The 26048-nt window shown below is 45.7% G+C and overlaps 1 protein-coding gene across 1 annotated transcript in view; it reads right to left on the reverse strand.

Annotated features, from left to right (window-relative positions):
* ABCG8 (ATP binding cassette subfamily G member 8) overlaps positions 1–26048 on the reverse strand; it is a 246531-nt gene that overhangs the window by 171101 nt on the left and 49382 nt on the right. The window contains exon 2 of the mRNA XM_085612782.1: positions 16872–16985. Coding sequence (XP_085468908.1) covers positions 16872–16985 — 114 coding nt within the window. The remainder of the gene's footprint in view (positions 1–16871; positions 16986–26048) is intronic.

Below are 26048 nucleotides of genomic sequence, written 5' to 3' on the forward strand. Positions count from 1 at the left end.
GTGGGAGTCCTTCTGGACTCTACAAAATACTGCCCCCGTCGTTGGAGCGCACCACCGCTCTAAAACACACAATGCCCCCGGGGTTGGAGCGCCCCAGTGCTCTAAACAGACAATGCGGGCCCCGTTCACCAGGCAGGCAAGAGCCCCCACTCACCGGACTCTTCAGGCACTCTTCCGGACTCTTCACGGCGGGGTAGGCTCCCGCCTGCAGGTCGATTTCCGCTGGGGCGACGACGGGAGCGGAGCATACAGCGCTCCAATTTCACTGGGCTGCAGGGCTCTCTCAGCTCACGAGAGCCCCGGGCAGACTTGCCGGCTTCTTTCCTGGGCTGGCCTCGGGGTGGCTGCGGGGCTCTCTAACACGCCGGGAGCTCTGCTGGTAGTCGACGCACCTCTCTGTCTCCCTCAGCTTCCGGTTTGGGGGAAGCAGGCCACACCCCCTACCAGGCACGGCCGTCGGACTTCCTCCGGGCCGGTCTTTGCAATGTGGTGGCTCTTCCTCGCCGAAGTGCGGGGTGGGCTCCCGCCTTCGTGCAGATCAAATATATTGGCAGGGTGAGCACTCGCCACCACGGCACGCAATCGGGGTGGGCACCCGCGATAAAGTAAATTCACGATGGGGCCAAAACGCGGGGTGGGCACCCGTAGTTTAAATACAGAAATAAGCGGGGTGGGCACCCGCCAACGGGTGCCACAATGCGGGGTGGGCACCCGCTTTACAACATGGCAGAAAGCGGGGGAATCCCTACGTCGGGGTTCCCTCGCTAATTATTGCAGCTCAGCGCTGCTGGCCACAACCAAGGCGCTCTTCAGAAAAAGCACTTCTCCAAACAAGGCAAGGTCCAGGAAAAGTCTACAGAAGCAGAGGGGCAAAGACTGGGCCCAGGGGCCAGCTCATAGGGCCCTCCAGCAGGGAGGCAGTCCCCAGTGGTGGTATCTCCTGGCGCCCAGCAGCAGCAGGCCCCCCTCAAGTTAGGATCAGAAGAGAACATTTTACATGGGGTCACAGCCCCTTTTTATACACATGTTACCTTTGTTTCAAGGTGCAGGGGAGGGGCGAACCAGATGCAACTGGTTCTTGAGCACTTTGTTTTGCTCAGCCCCTCTCCCTATTCACAGAACAGGCCAGGGTCATCAGTCGCACCACAGGGGGCGGAGCCAGCATTGTGTGGGGAAAGCCCAGCCCTATTCAGGTCCCAGGTGTACTCCTCCCACCCATCTGGCTGCTGATCTCCCCATTCACCACTGGGTGACTCCTCCTGACTCTGGGGATTCCCTAGCCCATCACATGACCTCAGCCAGCCAATCGCCAGACAAGGCACTCATCTCACACTGCACACAGAAATGCCAACTTCTAGAAGTGGCCCTTCCATACTAGGTACATTGACACCGCACACATCATCGCGCAGCATTTCATCACACGAGTCCGCACATACCAAACTCGCACCTGCACTCCCCATGCATCAGGAACTACCGGGGACACATACATTCCCCCATGCATTCCTATGGGAGGGCAGGCCAACCTCACTACACGCACACACTTTACCCTGGGACACAGTGGTAAAGTGCGCAGAAGCCAAAAATCACTAACACCAGGTCACAGTAAAAAGCAAAAAGTTTCAGGGGTGAACCTGCCAGAAGGGCCAAGTCCAACACAACCCCCTTCCAGCCAAAACGCAGGGTAGACCAATCACCACCGTGATGGTCTTCCCTGCTTGGGGCGATAAAACACGGACGCAGGCCCGCAACGGCAAGGACACTCTCCGGTTTTACGCCACTATGAACCCACGTGGTTCCCTCGGAAAAAACTCGGCGGACCAACTGGGCTACCCCACTGGTACTCATCAGCTGTCCGCGGCCAGGACCAGGCCCTAGGCCATCCAGATACCACTGGTCCTTGCCTAACCACAGAGTGGGTGGTAGTAACCCCTGGAATATAGCAACCATTCTCCACTCTACCCCTCATCAGGGCAGTTCTAAACTGCCACTGATTCTCCAGCCCAGGGTCTGTACCCTCAAGCTGTCCAACAGTCATGGGTGAGGCTCTCCTCCCCCTACCTCTTCTTCTAGGGTTCCGCCCTCTCTTCCTCTGAGAGGCGACCTCGTAACGCAATTCACCCACCAGCTCAGGACCTCTCCCTGAGAACTGGTCTCCCAACCTAGGGTTTAACCCCTCAGGTTGCACCGGGGTCAGAGGCGAGGACTCCCTCCCTCTGCACCCCCTTCCAGAGTCCGGCACCCTCCCAACTGGAGTGTTGCCCCTAACAGCTACATCGGTCAGGACACTGCTTACAGTCGTCCTTCCCCCCAGGTCAGGCTGATCCTGAACCTGGCCTCCCAACCAGGGGTCTAAACCCTTTGGCTGAGTACTTGCCTGGCACTCCAGGACTTCTGGGGACTTACACACCATCCCCCTGAGAGTAATATATGCCTCATATGTTGCGTGACAGTCTGCCTGGCGCAGATCTCCCGTCCCCTGTCCACCTGACAGTGCGCGAAGATCCCCCAGGACAGACGTGTGGTCACCCTGGTCACCTCTAGGAGACTCAACCCTCCCGGCTGGTCCCTGACCCACTGGCTCCTCCACCGGGGAACACAGCCCCATGCCATTCCTCTCGCTGGACTTCTGTACCCTCCCTACTGGAGCGGCACTGCCAGACATCAGAACCACTGGAGCTCTACTTACAGATGCTCCAGGTTCTCCATACGCTAGGTGATCCTCCTCAAATGGACTAACAGGACAGCCTAGGCCCCCAACCTGGTGTTCCCTGAAGAAACCATCCCGGCTCTGAGACTGGGTTTTGGGCACCTGGGGACACTCAGTCACCCACTCACTCCTACTCCACTGAGACAGGACGTGAGCCCCTACACCCCTCTCACTACTCTGGGACCTAGCTGGGCTACTCCGAGCCTCTTCCCCAATACTGAATGGGAAGATACCTGAGCCACTACTGTTGGAAGTACTCTCCCATACCTCATCAGAACCTTGGGCACTTTCCCAGCGGTCTGCTTCCTCTGCAAGTTCCCAGGGACCCAAGGAGTCATACCTCAACAGGTGTTGGCGCAACCCGGGATAACAACTACTGAGCATCAGTTCTTTGATAATCGGGGTGAACAGTCCTGCAAAATCCTGTTCCGTGTTAACCTTTATCCAATCATCCAGTGCATCATTACATTCATCCACAAAATCCTCCCAAGACTGGTGAGACAGTTTGCTACTGTCCCTGAACTTCAACCTATACTCCTCTTCTTGGGAACAAGGTACCATACTTGGGGCACTGGGAATGGGACTTCCTGCACTGGACTCTATATCGCTGCCACCACTGGACTCCACCCTCACTGGGGAATCCAGAAAACTACCACTGCGCTCAGGGGACAACTTACCCTCCAGAGCTAGTTTCTCTCTGGCAAAGGCCCTCTCAGCCTCCGCCATCTGTTTCTGAGCAAAGACCCTCTCGGTCTCAAACTTTTTCTCCTCCACATTCAGCTGCGCTATCTCCTTGGCATGCTCTAACCTGAGCTTCTCCAAAGCCAGCTGATGCTCCCTTTCTTCCCTCCTATCTACCCACTCCTCTGGGGACAGGGAAAGGGATGGGGCGCTGCTCCTGACACTGGACCCAGCAAGGGACTCCCTATCCATGGGGTCTTCACTATCTACTGGCGTCCCTGTCCTGTCACTTTCTTCCTCCTCTTCAGACTCCTCAGGGCTCCCCTCAGACCCATCACCCTCTTGGCATGCGGCCCGGGCCCTCTCCTCCTCACTGCGCTCACGTTCCCATTCATCCTTCTGCCATTGGATCAGGTTTTCCCTGAGTTTTGACTGGGAGTCTGACACACTCACTGCTATGTCTCTCTCCTCACAAAACTCAACCAACTCCCCCATACTGTATCTAAACAGACCACAGAAATTAAAAGCAGACTCCATTTTGGCAGGACGCTCAGGGACACGTGCAACACAAGGGACCTAAGTGTCTGAGCTGAAGCAAGAGTACACAATTCAAAAATGACACTTCTTAGGAGAAGAAATAATGGAACTCAAAACAATAATCTCCAAACACGTGATTATCTAAAATGCAGAGTTTTGTAGTGCAGCCAGTTGCTGCTGCGGTACAGCGCAAACGCAAGTCTTATCCCACCGCTGATCACCAATGTTAGAAATGGGATTTCGGGTTGGTTAGGGCTTGCGCCAAAGCCAGGCAGAAACCACCACTCAAAGTCAGGGCTGGGGAGTTACACGCCAAAGATCACCCCTGCTCACCCCCTTGGTAGCTTGGCACGAGCAGTCAGGCTTATCCCGGAGGCAATGTGTAAAGCGTTTGTGCGCGCACCCAGCAACAAAACCCAAGGCCCACCACAAAAGAAACTCCACACAAGGTATTATATAAAAATAGCCTTTGTATTATACCAAAACACATTAGATAATATTCACACAATTTACACTGTGCCACTGGCACGGGCAGAATTTACAGGGGACTATTTACACAAGACAGGGCCACGTGGGCCACTGTCAGAATTATCACAAATCACCAAATTGTAAATGTAGAAAGGTAGAACAAATAATAAATGTAGCGCACAACCAGTAACCACTGGTAACAGGTAAGTACCACCTACGCAACCCTAACTACCTTAGGAAAATATTACGCAGGGAACCAGGAACACACTAGTAACACTATACTAGGTAACACAACCTCCTAGGTATAAAAATACATCTAGAGGGATACACAAAGCATTGCATAAATCACATTAGGAATGAACATAGCATGACGGCAATGCACAGGCGCAAAAGTACACAGGTAACTATGATCATGTACCCTAGGTGAGGCACAACGCAAGAAAACTGTCCCCAGGCCAACCTGACCTCTCAGGGGCTCAAACGCCCTTTGTCCAGCAGAGTCAGGGCTAGACTGCGCACGCAGTCAAGGCAGAAGCAACAGGGCACAACCTAAACGTTGCAGCTGCCCACTAAGTGCTGGGCAGCTGGGAAAATGAGCGTGGGCACCACTGTGCTTTTTAAACCAAATATACAGCACTGGAGCCACCTAGGCTCTAAAAGAAGAATGCCCCCAAAACAGCGTGGGAGCGTCGTGGGCTCTAAAACACAAATATGCCCCAGTCCTGTTGGAGCGTACTAGCGCTCTAAAACAACCAATGCGGCATACGTTGGAGCCCTCTAGGCTCTTCAAACAATGTGCCCCGTTGGAGCCTACTCGGCTCTTTAACAACTTCACCCCCGCGTTGGAGCTACACTGGGCTCTACACAAATGTGCCTCGTGGGAGTCCTTCTGGACTCTACAAAATACTGCCCCCTATGTTGGAGCGCACCACCACTCTAAAACACACAATGCCCCCGGGGTTGGAGCGCACCAGCGCTCTAAACGAACAATGCGGGCCCCGTTCACCAGGCAGGCAAGAGCCCCCACTCACCGGACTCTTCAGGCGCTCTTCCGGACTCTTCACGGCGGGGTAGGTTCCCGCCTGCAGGTCGATTTCCGCTGGGCCGACGACGGGAGCGGATCATACAGCGCTCCGACTTCTCTGGGCTGCGGGGCTCTCTCAGCTCACGAGAGCCCCGGGCAGACTTGCCGGCTTCTTTCCTGGGCTGGCCTCGGGGTGGCTGCGGGGCTCTCTAACACGCCGGGAGCTCCGCTGGTAGTTGACGCACCTCTCTGCCTCCCTCAGCTTCCGGTTCGGGGGAAGCAGGCCACACCCCCTACCAGGCACGGCCGTCGGACTTCCTCCGGGCCGGTCTTTGCAATGTGGCGGCTCTTCCTCGCCGAAGTGCGGGGTGGGCTCCCGCCTTCGTGCAGATCAAATATATTGGCAGGGTGAGCACCCGCCACCACGGCATGCAATCGGGGTGGGCACCCGCGATAAAGTAAATTCATGATGGGACCAAAACGCGGGGTGGGCACCCGTAGTTTAAATACAGAAATAAGCGGGGTGGGCACCCGCCAACGGGTGCCACAATGCGGGGTGGGCACCCGCTTTACAACACGGCAGAAAGCGCGGGAATCCCTACGTCGGGGTTCCCTCGCTAATTATTGCAGCTCAGCGCTGCTGGCCACAACCAAGGCGCTCTTCAGAAAAAGCACTTCTCCAAACAAGGCAAGGTCCAGGAAAAGTCTTCAGAAGCAGGGGGGCAAAGACTGGGGCCAGGGGCCAGCTCACAGGGCCCTCCAGCAGGGAGGCAGTCCCCAGTGGCGGTCTCTCCTTGCGCCCAGCAGCAGCAGGCCCCCCTCAAGTTAGGATCAGAAGAGAACATTTTACATGGGGTCACAGCCCCTTTTTATACATATGTTACCTTTGTTTCAAGGTGCAGGGGAGGGGCGAACCAGATGCAACTGGTTCTTGAGCACTTTGTTTTGCTCAGCCCCTCTTCCTGTTCACAGAACAGGCCAGGGTCATCAGTCGCACCACAGGGGGCGGAGCCAGCATTGTGTGGGGAAAGCCCAGCCCTATTCAGGTCCCAGGTGTACTCCTCCCACCCATCTGGCTGCTGATCTCCCCATTCCCCACTGGGTGACTCCTCCTGACTCTGGGGATTCCCTAGCCCATCACATGACCTCAGCCAGCCAATCGCCAGACAAGGCACTCATCTCACACTGCACACAGAAATGCCAACTTCTAGAAGTGGCACTTCCATACTAGGTACATTGACACCGCACACATCATCGCGCAGCATTTCATCACACGAGTCCGCACATACCAAACTCGCACCTGCACTCCCCACGCATCAGGAACTACCAGGGACACATACATTCCCCCATGCATTCCTATGGGAGGGCAGGCCAACCTCACTACACGCACGCACTTTACCCTGGGACACAGTGGTAAAGTGCGCAGAAGCCAAAAATCACTAACACCAGGTCACAGTAAAAAGCAAAACGTTTCAGGGGTGAACCTGCCAGAAGGGCCAAGTCCAACAAAAACGTCCCTTGTAATTCGGCTCTGGTCAGTCCCCCGCACTTAGACATAACACGAAATGCAGCTGCACTGCTGAAAATCGAGTGCTTTTAATATTGCATGCATGCATGTTAGAGGCACTTGGAGAAAAACCTTTCCAGAGAGAAGAGCTGTGCTTGTCCAGAGATGTAAACCTTTGCATCTAGACTTGGAGGTATGGGGTCCCCCTGACAAAGCCCAGAGGTCTTTATTTTATAATAAACTAGTTCCTAGTACAGGGAGGGTGGCAAGGCACAGTAGGCCGTTTTTCCACTAGCTTTATAAAATGATATCCCCGTTCATATTCTATGGAATTGTAACAATGCTGACTATATTGTGTTTATGCATTATGCTGATAGTACTGGCACATGTACTGCATTTCAGAGCACGTTAGATAAAATAAACATTTTAAACTATACCGTGTCTCATATTACTCATATTGTGGACAAGTATGAGTGAGTGAGCGAAAGAGTGTTCTTACTTCCCCGATTCCTGAGAGAGTCGGAGTGACGTGTTCTGGGTTGTCTAATCATTGGTAGCTTCGCTGTAGTACGGAGAATGAATGAGACACTATAGCTAGACGGATTGGGATTTTGGGCACTAAGGTGGGTAGTTGGTACACCACTATACACCAAGGTCCTGGTTTGCTGCGCATAGTTCTGTATATGTGCAGAATCCCTGCAACATGGCGCCACCATCGTTTTTTGGTCTGGTTGTTATCTGCGAGACGCTTGAGTAGTGCTTGTGCTTGCCCACAATGCCCTCACTTCTATTTCCGGAAACAGCTGTGACGGTGTAACCTCCTATATTGATGTTTTTATAGGTTTTTATCAACTTGATATTATTAAAAGGTGTTTACTCTTAATTGTTCATCCTTTATTGCGCTGCCATGCATTAGGTTGTTAATCTTTCTTTGTCTTCATGGTTGCTGTGGATATTGCAGTACATAGTAGCGGTGCACTCCATCAACATTTGATGACAAATGGAGTGCCAGACGTGGGTGTAGATCTTATCTTTGTGGTGCAAGCTGATCCAGCTCAACACTTTGAAGTATTTTACTCTTGGGTCACTTTTCCGGCGGTGGATGGAGACAATGGTTTGTTCCATCAATACACTGCCTCGGCCCTTCCTAATGTTTATCGACCTTATAGAACTCTTGAAGTTCCGCTAACAGCATGGCAACACCACATTTGGTTTAATGGCGCCCTCCCTCACCCAGTGACTCCGATCCGTTTAGGCCCTTTATCTATAGATGGGGCCACTTGGCTTGTTTTGGCTGGGTACACCCCTCACCCATGTTATCTGAAGTTGCAGTAGCGGAACTCCGCGTGATGCACACCTCTTTGATATGGGTGCATAGAGCTGTTGTACGTTGTATGTCTTACGCAACTTTCAGGTGGCACCACCTGGAGTTTCTGCGCAATCAGCTGGACCTGGTGGTGTGACTTTCAGTCCCGTCATGGTTAATTCGGTGATGGGCAAGCGTCCTCAGAATAAGGATGATTTACCTTATTGGCTTGCTGAGAAATTTGACCAGCTGGAGCTGGTATTTCCGAATACTTCTCCTGTGGAGAAACACAGGATTTTAACTATTAGTTTGCAGAAAGACTTAATCCCAGAGTTAACCGAGTGTAACAATTGGGGTAAGGTGTTTGTAGCAGTATATGCGAAGTGTTTCGGCACACCTTCAATGACCGTACTCCCCTCCGTGATTAAGTGTGTTCAAGATGAGCATGGCCCTGAAGTGGCTGTTGAGTTGGGGATGAGGTTGGTGAGTATGTTCGACGTAGTGGCTGATCTAATCCTTGCAAACGTGAACGGAGATGCAGTGAACTTTCAAGTAGCTAATGCTTTGGCTCTCATCCCAGAGGGTGAGAAGCCACACAAATTGCCAAAAATTATTGCACAGGCTTATAAAACTATTGGCTGGAATAGTTTGGGTGTTAAGCCTTTTGCTAAAATACCACCTCAAATGCAAACACAACAGAAGTCTCAGTCTGATAAAGACAAGCATCCAATCTTTTCTAAAAAACAGGGAAAGCAACAACAGAAACAGGGGTCGCGTGCTGCGTCACCAGCACCCGAGTCTTCTGAGTGCACTTATGATTTGCGAGACCGCACAAGAATTAGGTCTCCTGACAGGTTTCAGGTTCCTGATCAGCATTCTCCTCGTTCTTTGCAGGAAACATCAGGCCACAGGCCGGTGGAGGGGAACGCCAGGATCGCGGCAGAGGTTGGGGTGCACCAAAATGACGTGAGCAGCCGCGGCAGACTGAAGGAAAGGGAAAACAAGACGAATTTCCTCCTCGGCGCCCTCAGTTTCAGAAAAAGAAAGTTGCGGCTTTAACAGCTAGATAAGCCACAGATGGTTAGAACCCGGCTCCTGAATTTAACATGGGCTGTGACTCTGCTCAACAGCGCAGTGGAAGTTACCATAGTGCGGCAGGCACTGCGTCTATTTCTGGAGGCGACAGCGACTGAAACTTTCGTTACAGTTGAAACAGCTGCACTCGAGTGACAGACTATTTGATATAGTTCTTCTAATTGAAGGTTACATTCAACGTGTTATTAAAGGGACGTTTTGGGAGAATCTATCATCTTCTTATGACAATTTGTTTGCGGAGGCAGATTGGCCCCCACCTTTTGCTTTGAATGCTACGAAAGGGGAGGAGGTGATACTTCCGAGTTTTTCACGTAACGTCCCCTGGGAGCAGGCAGAGGTTTTTGCAGAAGAATGGGCTGTGATGCTTGCACCGGCACTGTACCGTACTCATGTGGGCTGGGATCAAGATTCTTCACCCCATGAGATACCAATGAGGTCTATGCCACAGCCTCAACCTCCAATATCCCCCTGGCGAGAAGCAAAAGGTCCTGTTTCTGCGATTCTCACACAGTTAGAGTATCAAGGAGTGATTGAGACATGTGTGTCACTGATGAATAACCCTCTTTTTACCGTAACCAAACCCGATGGGTCGTACCGCATAGTTTTGGATTACCGGCATTTGAACTCTCATTGTCGCACTTTTGCGGTACAAAATACCCATAGTTCTGCTCTTGTAGACAGTTTTGTTCGTAAAAGGTATAAAACGACACTAGACATTTCCAACGGCTTCTTCAGCCACAATCTGTCCCCTGCATGCAGTCAATGTACAGCATTCACAGCTGGCGGAAAACAAAACAATTTCACCAATTAGCAATGGGCTACAAAAACAGCCTTGAGATTTTTGCCGCCCATGTTGTCTCTTTACTAGACAGCCTAGACCCAGATGCGTACTCGTACGTTGATGATATTTATCTCACAGACGACGCATCTTTGCCGAGTCTACCACATCATTATTTTGTTTGTGGACTACGGTTACAAATTTAACTTTGCTAAATCACACATTGTAGAGTACACAGTGTTGTTTTTGGGCTATGAGCTCAATAATGAAGGTAGAGGATTGGCGCCTCACTTCCTGGAGAAATGCGCACGTTTGCGACCTCCAACAACCCTGAAAAAACTTCAATCATTGTTGGGATTTTTGAACTTCGGGTGTTCTTACATTCCTGAATACGCCCAGCGTATCAAGCCGCTTTATGCTTTGATACAACCTACATTTTCAAAAGCCTGCTGGCTTCCGGAACATTCAGCTATCCTGCAATCTTTGCAGTCTGATCTTCTTGAATCGAAATACTGGTTAGCACGTGGTAACCACACAAACCTGGTGATACGAATAGTGCCAGGCACAGTTGGTTTCACTTACTTGATGTTTAATGAAGGTGTCACAGTACCTATTGCTTACAAATCACATTTATACACTTCTGCCAAGTTGCGGTTTTCCACTGTTGAAAAAGTCTTGACAGTTGTACAGATGGCGATCCTGAAGGAACACGCACTGCCACAGGGGAATCACATTTTGGTGGTAACACCATACCCTGCACTCGAGGCAGTGACAAAGACAAGTGTACCAAACTCTAAGGCTTTGCATCCCCGTTGGATACAATAGGCTACTTCTTTGACTTCTCAGTATGTCACGTTTATCTTTGACTCCTCGCTTCAGACTCAGGAGTTCTTGCAGTATGAATTTGTTCATCCTCCTCCTCTCTCTATGCGCCCGATTGAGGAGTTCGATTGTATCATTTACACCGATGGTTCGGCGCAACCGGCCACCGGGTCTAAGCATGCTTATTCGGTGGCCTGTGCTACTGTGGCAGGTACCATGGTGAATGGTGAGTTCAAGTCCAGTGTTGTTCATACGCAGGCGCTAGGTAACTGTACCGCCCAATTGGCCGAGCTGCACGCTTTGGTGCTTGCTCTCGAGTTTGCTGATCCTAATGTGACTACTTTCATTGTAAGTGATTCTTATTACTGTGTTCAGTCTTTCAATGACAACTTATTCTTTTGGTCTCAGAATGACTATTGTGATTCCAAAGGCAGCACAATTAAGCATAAAATGCTTTGGGTTTGAGTGGCAGATCTTAAACAACGTCTGCCACTCACACGTTATACATACTGTTGGTCACCAGCGTGTGGGAGCGCACGCTGTTGGTAACAGTTTGGCTGATGAAATAGCCAAATCAGCAGTAGCCACGTATTTAGTTGCAGCCGTTACAAGATCCATGACTAAGATAGATAATGAAATTTTGGCAGCTATTACTGCTACCGAGAAGGGTGGTATATACCCACAAGGGTTCCCTTCAAAGTACTCTTATTATTTAAGTCCCGACAAGGTTCTGTATGTAAGAATTAATGACATTGTAGATCGGCTGATTCCCAACGTGGACCGCAGACTTTCCTTGATAACGGCCGCACACGAAGGCTTGGCTTCCGCCCATGCTGGCGTGCCTGCAACAGTTTCTGTCTTGCAGCAACGTTACTGGTGGTGTGGTTTATATAAACAGACTCGTAATTATGTACTAGCTTGTGACATTTGTCAGCAGATTAAACCTTCTACAGTTACACATCCACCACAAACACAGCTATGCATTTCTAATGAGCCATTTGGCTGTGTATATCTTGATCACTGTGGTCCATTTTCTTCAGATACTGCTTATAAATACATTTTAGTTGCAGTTGATTCGTGCACATGTTTCATTTGGGTTTGGCCACAACCAGTGCTGACGCTCGAAATGTCATCAGGGCTTTGCGTGTCTTTGTGGGAATTTTTCTCTGTGGTACCTTCCATTCTGACCAAGGTCCAGCGTTCGCCTCTAAGGCGTACAAGGATGCGATGAAGTCTTTGGGGGTGCTGGTGCAGTTTTCATCTCCTTACAGGCCTGAGGGCAACTCAATTGTGGAGCAAATGAACTGTGACTTATAACAATCCTTGACAGCTAGAGTCTTAGGTACTGGCAGGAACTGGTTGGCCCATTTGCATAGCACGCAATGTGCACTTAATAATCTCCCTAGAAGATCTCCGGGTGGGCGGACCCCATACAAAATGCTCTTTGGCAAAAAAATGTTTGTGCCAGATCTTGATGGTCTAGACATGGCGGCGGATGCCGCATTCTTTGACGTAGATAATCATTCTACTATGTTACAGACTTACAAGAGACCCGTGACAGTCTTGCTACTGAACATTTGCCCTCTGCCACTGATGCAGCACTGCAGATTCCAGTAGCCGGCTGGCTACCCAAAGTTGGAGATCTGGTCCGAGAGACAGTGGAGAACAAAAAGGAGTTTGGCCCCTCTTATCGCGCACCGGTTCCAGTGCTTGGCATGAAGGATACTCGTACAATCATCTTACCACCACTTCCTGGTCGCAAAGACAACAGATACATCTCAGTGGATAATGTCAAGCTACAACATCTGTCTGATTCTGAATAGTGTGACACCTGCTTTATCATGTCCAGTCATTTCAAGGAATCCTGTGATTGGCGCATCTGACACCGCACAAACTGACACTGCCATCGAGATGTATTCTGTTACTAATCCCTTGCTAGTCCCGCCAGCTTCCCCCTATAACGAGGAAACTGAATATGCTTGTCCCGCAAGCGAGTCTTTGCCTGGTTAGCAAACAACTACACTCAACCAGTCACGTTTTTCTTTTGACTCAACCTCCACCTCGTCATTTGGCCCTACAAAGTTCGGCATTTTTGTCTCCTGGTTTAAACAGACTTATTTGGTCCCTCCTTGGACATACATCTGGTTGGTGCTGATCCTGATTTTTCTATTCATGTCCATTGGTTTTGTGACCGTTTTATTCTAACTCATTAATAGTCACTACTTGACAGAACGCTCTGCTGTTCAGTTGGTTACTGGAACTTTGGCTCCACACTCGTCTTCTCACATCATGAAACGAGACCAGACTCTTGTTAACATTACCGCCTTTCCAGGCGCTGATGACATCGTCTAGGATGCAGTGGATTTCAAAATTCATGGCCCAACAGAGATAATCAATGTCCCAAAAGTACTTTGTGTTTCAATGGGAGATGTAGTGCAAACAGAACATACGTTTGGATGATTGAGATGTGCGGGCAATACAATCTTTGTTTTCTGATTTGAAATATTATGCTGCCTTTGATGTTGAAGATTTGTATTTGAATACTGCTAATTATGCCAATTTATATTGTTACCAGCATTATGGAGACCATTACCTGCATAAAGCTAAGACATTTAGAAATGTTTTTAATTACATACAGTGGGAACATTGCTCAGCACCATTGGAAGGGAGCTCAAAAACTCTGTTAAAGAAACGTACATATTTTACAGATTTTGATAGGTCCAAACCAGAATCCTATTATTTTAGATTGAATACTTCATCTACCCCCAAGGTAATGTTGACCCACACAAACCTATTGTATTCCAATTAATTTATTACTAAATTGACAGTTGGTGGCAATGAACACTGGAAGGCCACCATTGATTTAAAATCTGTTTGGGGTTAGGTCCTGGCAGGTTCGAGGCACTGAAGCTCACGTGCCTCATCCGTACGCAGATTCTATTTTTAAATGACACAATTTATCAAACTACTTCTTTTGGTTTGGCAACTTCAAAACAAATGAATGCCCCTGCAGTTCCTGCTCTGGCTGCATATCATGACCCGAGCATGCATACAAATTATTCTATTGAGGACCTGCAAGCTTTATTTAAAATGATACATTAAATGTCTCTAGTTTAGATCCTGCGGGCTGGTTAGCCTGGCAGACATCTTCTGATGCCTGCCAATTACGTTTCCATAACACTGCCCCTGGTTACATACAGGATAAACCTGACTCATGTTTTGCAAATACACATTCGGTTACCACGTATTCTGTGGGCAAGTTATGTCAGCAGTGGTTACAGCACTCGACACTATCGTCAGTGAAACAACATTTATCGTTTTTATCCAATACCATTTATTTAACTGATTTTATCAAGGGACCTCCTGGTCCTAGAACAAAAAGATTTCTTGACGCTTCTTACAATGAATTGTGGAAGCTTTCTCAAATTGAAGCAGCGTCACGTTTAAGGGAAATAGATCAGGCTAATCTAGAAAAGGTACTTGCTGTTGTTGACAATAGTATTAACACACTGTCTTCCCACATTTACACCTTAGATAATATTGTTTCATCTGTTGTTGCTATTGTTCAAGATGATGTTTCTGTGTTATATAATGGACAAAATCAATTGTGTTCTGTAATGCAGTTTGCATGGACGTTACAGACTCTAAAAATGGGGAAAGTACCATGGGAATATTTAAATGCATCTGCTTTGTTTTTACCGTTTAATTTGACAGACAAACAGCAGTTTATGTCCATGAAAGATGCCACATACACTCTTCTACATATAGAAAAGATAGACCCTTTACCTTTCTCCGTGGCTGAAACAGACTCTGCTGTCTGGCTCATACACGGTGTTATCACTTTACCATTCTCAATATTTAAATTTAGCTCCTGCATGAAGCATTACCCACTAGGCCGCTATGAACCCTTAGGGAACACATTTCTGCATGAAGTGCGATCCTTGCCTTTCACAGACAGATGCCTCCGGGATGACAAGGGGGTATACCTTACAGGGAAATCCTGTGATTCTACAGTAGGTCGTTCCCTTGTTTGCAAAAAGATACAATTACACGGTGCCTGCAGTGTTACCGCCCGAACCTTGCATGTGTTTTAAAAGGTATTCCAGAACCAGTTATAAAACCTACTTTCACCCTGCTTGCTAACGGTAGCTATCTTCTTTTGAATAACGATGAATGTTGCGGTTTGCTGGCTGGCATACCGTACATTGTGAGTTTCACAGCGTGTAGTTTGCTGTAAAAATGTGCTTTTTCCGCCCCGCATGGGAAGCTTGATAACTAGATTTGGCCTTCCTTAACAACTTTGAAAGCAGACTTCAATAAGTTGAGCAGAAGAAGAGCACTATTAGTCCAGCAGGAAGTCCCCCTTACTTCTGCGTGCGAGACATTCGTGCTGCAGGTGGCTAGCACCAATTCTGAGATTCAGGCCCTTCTGAATACCAACCACCCACTACATTTCGGTGAATTGATTCATCGCATTTTCAATGTGTCTGATACACACAGCCTGGCACATTTTTTTAAGGTTGTTAGCTCTGGCCTTGTGACCTCATTTCAGACTATATTTGGTGTAATACTGGGCTTTATTCATTTTTTTCCAGCGTCTTTGGTGGCTTACCTCTGTTAATTGCCATAGCTGCTGGAATACTTCTATTGATTTGCCTGCACCTCTTTTGGTCCTACACAGCCCAGATCAGTTGCAAATGCTCCGTAACTGTGTGCTTGAATGCTTTGGCACACTGCCCCTGGCTACACTCAGCGTGGCTTATGGATTGTTTTTTCGCTTTGCGTACTAAACTTGCTTGCAACCCGTCATCTCATGTCTATGATGCTCCTTCTCATGGGCGTTGGATATCTGCCTCTCCAATACGTCATGTTCAGACCCGGATTACGACTTGTTAATGGGTCCCTTAGTGGCCCATAAGCAGGAATGTTCCAGAGTTGCCCTGATGGCGCGTGCGGCTGCACTTGGAGTGTTGACAAAATGGGATGTCTGTGCGGCTGCGCAGAATCTCCTACAACACAGCTTCATTGAATATCGCGCAAGTTGTCCTGCGATGCTCTTGGACACACCCTATTGTGAGGAACATGATTGCTCATTCAGCTTGCTGAATTGGATGGCATCACTTTTTACTACCGATGACAATGATTTCCTTTTGGAGGCTGTTGTGGTTTATTGCGCATACACTGATGAATTAAGATGGCTGGCTCACCAAACACTTCTGTGTTGGATTTTTTTGTATTTTTTAGCAAATGTTTTGGTTTTTTTGCATGGCCCCTATTTACAATTTATTTTTCTTTTTTTAAACATTCAACAAGTTCTAGACGCACTTGAACTCTGCTCTCACTTGTTGAACTCTGTGTTCGTCCTATGTCTACATCCAATGGACTTACCAGGGGAGGGTATAGTGAGTGGTGGATTAATGGCCGATATTGCTAAAAGGTAGCACAAGCTTGGCTGCCATGTTGCTGCTTTTGTGCACGTTCCTACATGACTTTGTTTTCACTAAGCCATTCCTGCTTGAGGATAGACAGGTCTAGAACTTTCCAAATCTCTCCGGGGGGTGGCGGAAGGGAGGAGGGGCATTCTACTTTTAAAATGTCATTAGGTACTCTGCAGTTTGTAAGAGATGTTACGTTAGTGTTTATTCCAAACCTCCTCTCTTCATTTCAGTCCACTCTCCATGCAAACTAATCGAAGTTCCTGTGTGATCAGGGTTTTATGGTTTGCACTGTGGTGAGCGACCCATCTCTGCTTTGACAATGTTTGCTTTAGAGTTGTAAAACTATCATTGTAGAAACATCCATGATAATCTTTACTGAGCTCAAATGTTTCTCTTCGCCAGCTTTTAATCTCCACTGGTGGAAGAGTTTGTATTTTCGTATTTATTTTTCTTGCACAATGCACCCCGGCTAGACAGGATAAACAAATAAGAGAAGCAGAGCACGTACCTGGTAGCTGAGTTCTTTGACTTCGAGGACATTGGGTTTGCCACTGTATGTAAAATACAGGCTGTTGTCATCCTCCGAGGAAAATAAGCTGTCCCTGGAAACCTGCATGAAGTACTGTAAAACCAGAAGAGAAATGCCATTTGACCAAATGTTGCATGCACGTTGTATAACACTATTTTCAAATTGCTACCAAGCAGTGCTGGATTAAACCCTGCGGAGACCCAGAGGCAGACAAAGTTTCGTCCCACCCCCTCACAAATGATCTGCTAATACTCATTTTACCAACCAACAGTTTTAATAAACCAATTTTATTACACAAAACTAAACATCAACAATTATTAATGTTATCAAACAAAAATTAATTGGAAGCAATTTAAGAAAGCTTGATTGCAATTTTCTTTCAAGATCAAATCAATATTATTTTGATCCGTTGTCACGGGGCCCCTAAAAGAAGTGGGGCCCATAGGCCAGTGCCTACTTAGATTATTTGGTAACCTGAAACTGCTATCAAGGGCTCGTTTCACTGATATTTGCACTGTTGCATTGCATGCAACCAACGCATCGCTAAACGTGTAAAGGAATGTAACATAAAGCCACAAAAGACAGAAAATATAACATTTAAGACATTAACTTCCACCCACCACACCATCATTACACGCCATCATTACAACCTCACACATTATTTCACACACATAGAATATGATATTACATCATCAGTTACATCAGTGAAATATGAGTAATCTTTGGAAATGGATAAATAACACTCAGAGATGGATGGAACATGAAACACAAGCAATAAATATACACAGAACTATTATAAAGTGCTTTATAAGGAGTAGTTAATAACATAGAACATAGGATGACTCGTCACCAGCTTACAGAAGAAACCGATGCATCACCTTGTCAAAATGGCACCCGTTGAGTAAGTACCAATAAATAGTGACAATAAAAATATGATTGTGCAGTTACCAACTAAATTCATTTATAACTTGACCATCTTAATAACTCAATCATTGAAAATATCACACAGTGAGGAGCACACTCATTCCATTCGATATCATTATTTGTTTATCACTGTTCACACAAGATGGTGGTGAGAGAGTTATGGTTAATCTTCTGAAAGCTGTTTTATTTTCAGCACACATACAAAGAGGAAATGTGAGGAGAAATAAATATATTTCTCCTAGTTACGCCAGCATCAGCCAGGCACACCATTTTGGTGCAAACCCATGCACCGCCGATGGAACGCCCTTGTGACACAAAGTAATAAAAGGCAGTGCAATGCGCTGTGTTGTGTTGTTTTGTTTTTAGATAGCAACTCAAATAACCATTGCAGTTCATTTGTAAATATCAGAAAGGATTTAGTGTAAATATCACAAAGGATTTGGTGTGGGGTCTGTGTCAAAAAAGGGACATAAACCCAATGCAAAACCTTTGAGAATCTGGCCCTCAAGTGCTTAGAATCAATGGAAGCAAGTCATCGCGACGACCGTTGTCCTTTAATGGCCCCAGGCACTAATAAGCAGTAATGGCCCCAGTCACTGATGAGCATTAATGGCCCCAGACAGTATTGGTAATTAACGGACTCTTATTCTGAGCATCTACGAGGCCAGTCAGGAATGGCCCCTGTGAATATTAAGCATTAATGCCCCAGCCTGTAATGAACTTTAGTGGCCCAATGCATTATTGAGACTGTACTGCCGTAGGATGTAACAACCATTAATGGTCCCTTGGAGTAAAACACATCAGTGATCTGAGGTAATGTCCCAACATTCGTAAAGCTTAACGTCCCTAAGCAGTTATGAGTTCCAATTGTCCTAGGCAGTAAGCATCATGAAGAGAAGGACAAACTGTTACCTTCTAAAAACTCTCCTTTGTATAGCTATTCATACATCACTTAAACCCTTTCTAAGCGTAGGTGCTAAATTGCCTAATTTATTGGCATTCAATTTGCTGATATACAAGCTACTCTTTCTGGTACTGCAAGTTGGACAATAAAAGGCTTCATTGAACCAGAAAGCATAAGACAAATTCATCAGCTCAGGATGAACTACTCATGTGGAAGGGGGTTATTGCCTTTGTCACAATGAAGTATTGCAGCTACCTACAGTGTATATGGGAGGGGGGAGTTGTGTGCTACACCTGTTCTGTGCTTGCATACAAAGCTTGCACTGTTGCTGATAGCATGGTAATTATTCTATGTAGAAGGAAAGGCGACCTTGTGCTGCTCTGTGTACATGAAACCATGAGCTTATGAGGTGGAGCCTGAAGTTTAAAGGGTGCACCAATGTGTTTTCAACCCTGGGCACTGTTGGTCCAAAGGCCAGCCTTGCCTAAGTGCCGGTAGGCACCATGTGAATGGCTGATGGACTCAGTTTCCCCACTCCACCATGTGATGTGACCCCTGAAGTGAAACCTCTTTTTTAGTCTTATTTGGGATGAAGCTGGCGGTGTTCACCCATGAGCTGCTTATGACCTGCTATGGTGTTGGGAATTGTGGGGGTCCTAATCCAGCATAGGGGAGTAGGTCCTATGCCCGTCAGTAAGTGGCCACACCATCCCACACCGACAGGAGTTGTGACTCTGGTACCACCTTATGTAATATGATAGTAAAAACTGCCCCTCCAAGGTGGGAGTTTGTGTAATGAGGTCCAGCAGGTGAGCATCTCAGAACGTGGATTGGTTCTCCTATTAGCAAACAGAGGTCACACTAGTTGTTGGTGAAAACTGGTCTCTGAGAAATGAGGTCTGAGTGCTGTTAAGCAAATTTGTTTTAAAATAATATTTAGTACTCGATGTAAAAGGGTTGAACTCGCTGTGCTCTTCCAAAATTCACTCGTGGACAATATTGTGAGCGGAAATTGAGTTGTTACCTTATTAAGATTTTGTACGGGACTTTCTCTGCAACGCCCAAGCGAAAGATGGACTCGGTCACTGGCATTCAACCTTCTAAAAGCACATTATCATACAAAAAAGTAAGCACAGAACAATAGAGTTGTCTATTAGCGAGTGACACAAAAAGGCAATAAAAATACATTTACACAGCATCGTATTGCTAAAGAGAAACTGGTTTAGTCGCGAGAAATCGTCAGGCAAATTTGTTTCACTCTCACTGACAATGTGGGCTAATGGGCATTTGTGGCATTCATATTTTGTATCCTAATCCTGCCTGTGACGTTTCTTGCGCAGTAAGCAGGCCCTATGAAAAGTTGTAGCTGGGCTGCTGTCGGAGGCATCGCAGAATATAATTGGTTTTCTAGCTACATAATGGCGGGATATTATGTTTCTGGATGAACACCCCCACCCCGGCCTGGCTTTTCCTTGCACGCTGTGAAGATATGATGAACTGTGTAGGAGTTCAGGCGAAGAATAGGGGATCCATTTCGAGAAATGTGTGCATTGCAAAAGGGCCAGCGCAAAAACGAAATCCACTAAATATCACCGTAATAGAGGCCCAAAGGCTCAAATGAAATCGCTACTTCCTTGTCCGATAAGAGATTTTCTCATTCTCTTCAAAATATCTTGAACGCGGTTTCTATTGAGGGGCCTAGCTCCTGCCTCCGCGCGGAGGGATGGCATTATGGAGCGGGTGCCCAGCTCCATTTCCGCATCCCTCTTCCCACACAATGTGGCGTTTAAATAGCGCCAGGCGCGTGCTGTGACGGTGATTCCCCGGCAGCGCGTTTGTCTCGGAGGAGATTTGCAGCCTAGCATTAGCAACTCATTTTTGACACCAGTGTTACCTGAACAATAGCAGGCATTGTGTGCACGCGAGCATCCTTTATTGCCTACCTGTTCTTGTTTTCAGTGTATCGAACCGCGAGGCAGTGGGGCTTTATTCGTGATGTGAGGATTTTAATGATACATTCCTTCAAAAGATATCAAATAAACGTACCTATTTTCATTTCATGGAAATGTAAGTAGCCGCACATGCCACATTGATATTCGTCTGGGTGGGATACTCTACCCCATGGGTACTCACAAACATTTGCCCAGGGGCCACAAAGTACTGTCTGTGGGGTGACTGAGGGCCGTACTGATGCCTGCAGCGTGGCGGTAGGGGGTCTGGGTGGGTCAGGGATTGTGTAAGTAGGTCTAAAAACATGTTAAATGTACTTTAATGACTCTGATGCATGTGAATAAAAGAGTTGAATCATAAAATCATGTTAAATAAACCTGGAGGTCAAAGGGAGCATGTTGGCGAGTCGCCGATCGGGTGAATTAATGATCCACACAGTGGGCAGATGTGACAATTCCACACTCTAAACACCGGTTTTGTTGCTGGGGCTTCGGTACAGGTGCACACCCACCAGGTTTTTGCCCTGGTGCCCCCTCTCAATGTCCTCGAGTGGAGGGTAATGCTGCCTCCGCTCTGCTTAGGCTACTCTAACAATAAGTGCCAGATACACCAAATGGTTTTACCCATTTTGTATCCATGAGACGGGGCCTCCAACAGGTAGCTCAGGGGTTCCTGGTACCTCGCCAGTACCCTGAATGTATTTCCCTAAAGTGCAGCCCAGCATAGAACTTTAAGGCCGAGAGTCTACTCTAGCCATTCTGAATAATGTCACTTTGCAAGAAAAAGACGAGCTTCATATTTGATAGAAAACCATATATTTTGAGACACTGACATGCTACTGTTTTAACACAACATGATTGAAAATCCGGAAAATATTGAAACTGCTCTTTGAATGATAGCTCACACCGAGTTGTAGAGATTTATTGCTTGTTGTATTTCCTTTGTGCCCATGGGAGCTTACTGTTGTGACTGTATGTCATTCATTAGATGGAGGCATTTTATTATGATAAAACTTTTCCTGACACTGCTGTTAGTAACCACGTCATATGTCAGGTTTGTTGGCATTGTGCTACATTACAGAATTTTAAATCTCATTCAGCCAAAATATTGTATTCAGACTATAGACTACCTCAATATCATAAAGGTAAGTATACAAGGCTAAGTACAGTTTTATGTACATTCTTAACGGCACATCTGTTTATATTGAAAATATATATCTAATGTTGTGACATTCATCTGGGTCATACTATTAATAACCCTGCAAGTTGTGCAAACTACTGTAGTTGGCTTTGTTCTACTCATTATTTATTGCTACAATTGTCAAAGTCATCAGTAGCTCAGGACTATTTTCATCAATCAGAAGTAGCTGTCGGTATAGAAAAGTTTGGAAACCCCAGCAGAATGTTAAAATGCATTCGTTTTTATGGGCCTACATTTCTGGTGTCGACAAACGGACAGCACTGAGTAGTGCTGATCCAGGGATCTGGCTTGGCTTTAAGAACCAAAGTGCGAGTTGAGCCATCAAAAGATGTAAATTAGGTAACAAATCTCATAAGCATTAAATAAGTAAAATGAGTGACATTTGTTGAAAGTAATATTTTTTTAACTTGAAATATTCAAGAATACCCTAATGCCTTTATGATGTTGCCACGAGTTACTCAAAATGTGTCAGTTGGTTATGTTTTTTATGTATACAGCCTATATCAAGTCAAGTCAAGTTTCCTGTATTTTTAAGAAGTGTTTTTTATTGATTGAATTGTGTATTTGCACTTTATTAGTCCATGTGACTTTTTTTTATAAAACTGGGATTTGTTTGTACATTGAACTATTTTGTTATGCATTTTATTCTGTACACTGTATACTGTGTGAACTATTTTTGTAGACCTTTGTGTATTTTTTATGTGGAACTCTTTGAGTTCCAAATCATAATAAATTTGACTTGACTTGCATACAGCCTATCTTATTAAATATGAAGAAATATTATTTTAAATTAACCATATATAAGCAAGGCTGTTGTACATCACAAACCCTGTATAGGCCTGGGTGACAATATAGTTATGCTGGAGTAATCAGAGTAATTTTGGTAAATTGGCATCACTCTTTTATGCAAAATTACAGAAAATTATACACTTACACCCACTGTGAGTAATTTGGAACACAAATCATACCACAGTAGCACAGGAACAGCAAACTTAGCGAGCATGGGCGGCTGCTGCTATTCAAGTTCTGTCGCATTTAGCTCTATTTTCTAAGTGCAACATTCATCCTCAGATCTATTCTGGATGCAAAGGTGCATTCTATGCTAAGAAAATATCCCCATATCTAGGTTAAGCTCTTCACATAATTCAGCAAAATTTTGCATTTTTTTGCTGTAATTTTGCCACAGCCAATTATGCGAGTTACACCCACCTTCTATTACTGTATTGAATTACTTCAATGTGCTCTGAAAGTGGATGGTTAAGGAAAACTAAATATAGTTAAGTAAAGTGATGGGCCATCAATCACACACTTTGGGTAAGTGAGGAAGCTGGAATTTGAGCCCTGGATTCCATATTTGTGGTTAAGAGACTCTAGGGTTGCATCCTTCTCTCTTCGATTTAATACCGAAGGTCAGTGCTTTGTGTACAATTATCCAATTAGTGTTAGTATATGGAGTTTAATAAATACACTTATTACATCTTACTTCGAAGTGACTATAAACAAATATATATACACACACACACACACACACACACACACACACACACATTATCTACTGGCGGTCGCCAGTAGATAGTTATAGTTAGGACCGTGTTTCCATAGGAAATCTCAAAATTCTATTTTGAATAACTTTGGCGCCGGTTGACGAATCCTCGCGAAATTTTCAAAACTAATGGGGCGCTCCGCTCAGCTCCTACCCTGAAAGTCTCGGGGGGATTCGTCAAGCGGGGGCCGAGAAAAAAGGGGGGTCCCAAAACGCGTTTTCCCCATGCATTTTCCCATAGGACCTTTAGTCGAAGGTACAGCCCGAACGGCTGAACAGAATTACTTGAAATTTGGCAAAGAGGTAGTCCTCAGGTCAGGGATGTGCCTTTTGCATATATGGAGTCAATCTGTTCAGTAGTTCCAGAGAAAATTGCAGTTAAAGTACATAAATATCTATAGCCGTGCACCGTGCGCGCACCGTGCGCGCACCCTAACGTGCGCGAGCGTAATTCTGATTGGTGGTTACATGTCAGTGAACGTTCGAATCGGTCGAAATCAGGAAGTGTCGGCCGCCATTTTGTTTGTTTTGAGTGCGAGAGTGAAAAAGGAAGGTGGCGAACGTGAAAAGGGGGCAGGGTAGAGAGTTCCTGACCCCCTAGCCTTTGTCAGGGGGTCCCTGAAGGACCCCGAAGGCAGAAAAAAACATTTAAATTTTTTTTAAAAAAATCGCGGGGTGCATAACTTAGCATTTAAAAAACCGTACAAATTCACTGAAAAAACCATAGGTTTCACACATGTTATAGTTAGGTGGACATTTCACTCGTAAAAAACCAATGAAATTCCCCCGTTCTAGTTAGTTGAGATAACTATAACTCGCGCGACCGCCACTCTATGACAAGGATGATGTCATGAGTGATGCCACTGACCATGTCATGAGTGAATCCCTTCCAAACGCACGCAGAAATCAACTGCGTGCGTTTGGAAGGGATTCAAGAATGGATTTTTTCATTTTTGATCGTGCTGGTGAAATGGAGCTTTTTACAGACTTTTACAAAAAAACGAAGCAATGTGCTACAAGAAATATTCACCTGGCTGCTCTGAATGCATTATTCCACACCAACAACAGTGCACTACTTTCAAGGTACGAACTTTAAGAGTCGATATTAATTACTATGAGGACTTCCAGCTTGCATATTAACAACATGAGTGGTGCACTGTGGGAGTTGTATTATTTACATGCAGCCACGTGACTTTACGAACTTCAAAAGCACCACGTGAGCACAATGGTGATTTGAATGTCATGTCTCCCACCTGTGAGCAAGGCCAGGAGGCCGAAACGTTAGGAAACTGGGAGTATGCAGTGGTGCTGGAAAGACTGAATAAACCAACCTTTTACCAGTATTGGGCCTCTGTTTCGGTGCTATATATATATATATATATTCACTGAAAAAAACAAACATAACAGGGACGTTATAGTTAGCCTGACATTTCACTTGTACAAAACCAGAAGAGAATTATAGAAGTTATAGTTAGCTAAGCTAACTATAGCTCAGTGCACTACTTATGACCTCACTTATTGCATCACTCATGACATGGTCAGTGACATCACTGATGACAACACTGATGACATCTCAAATGACATTACTGATGACATCACTGATTACATCACTGATGACATCATCCAGTGATTGAGAGTGTTTTCTAAAAGTTACTGAGTGTTAAACATATACATTAAGGTAAGTGGCTGTGGGTGTCCCTGCACGGGTGAGTGAGTGGGTATGTAAGTGGTGTATAGAACAGTGATGGGTAATAGAGACTGTATATATGAGTGAGTGGGGTGTGCAAGTTTTTGTATGGGTGAGTGAGTAGGTGTGTAAGTGGCTTTAATGGTTAATGAGAGGGTGAATGAGTGGCTGTATGGGTGATCAGTGGTTGTGTGGGAGTGTGTGTATGAGATGTTGAATGGTGGTCTAAGTGGGTGTGTGAGTGGTTATGTGTATGATGTCATCACTGATGTAATTTAAGATGTCATCAGTGATGTCATCAGTGATGTCACTGACCATGTCATGAATGATGTAATATGTGATGTTATAAGAAGTGCATTGTGGGGGCGTAAGGTATAGTTAACTCAGCTATATATAACTGCGGAATTCTTTTGGTTTTGTACAAATGAAATGTCAGCCTAACTATAATGTCCCTGTAACCTCTGATTTTTCAGTGAATTTCTAAGGTTTTTTAAATTTTATTGCCTAACTATAACATTTCTGTAACCATTGTTTTTTTCACTGACTTTCAGAGGTTTTTTTATACATTCTATTTCTTAATTGTAACGTCCATTTTTTTTAAAAGTGAGCATCTAAGATTTTCGTACTTTCTTTTCATAATTGTATATAATATTTATATTATGTACCAAACATTTTTTGATTTGGTAAGTATTTATCAGAAAGAACATCGATAACTGGTTTTATTTTAAGAATTTTTTGAGTCAGAATAATATTGTCGCATACTATGGAGAATCTGTGATCAGCAAATGTATTTCACATACTGAAAAAAACACTTACATTTTTTTTCCAAATAAAGTTTAAGTCTAAATATTTAGTAAGATATTGCTTCAACTTTTCTTTCTGTGATCAGTTAGGAGAAAACCACCTTTCCCCAAAAAATTCATATTTACGACTACTGATGTTGTCACA

Source organism: Triturus cristatus, chromosome 6, assembly GCF_964204655.1.
Source record: "Triturus cristatus chromosome 6, aTriCri1.1, whole genome shotgun sequence".
In the NCBI taxonomy this organism is placed as follows: domain Eukaryota; kingdom Metazoa; phylum Chordata; class Amphibia; order Caudata; family Salamandridae; genus Triturus; species Triturus cristatus.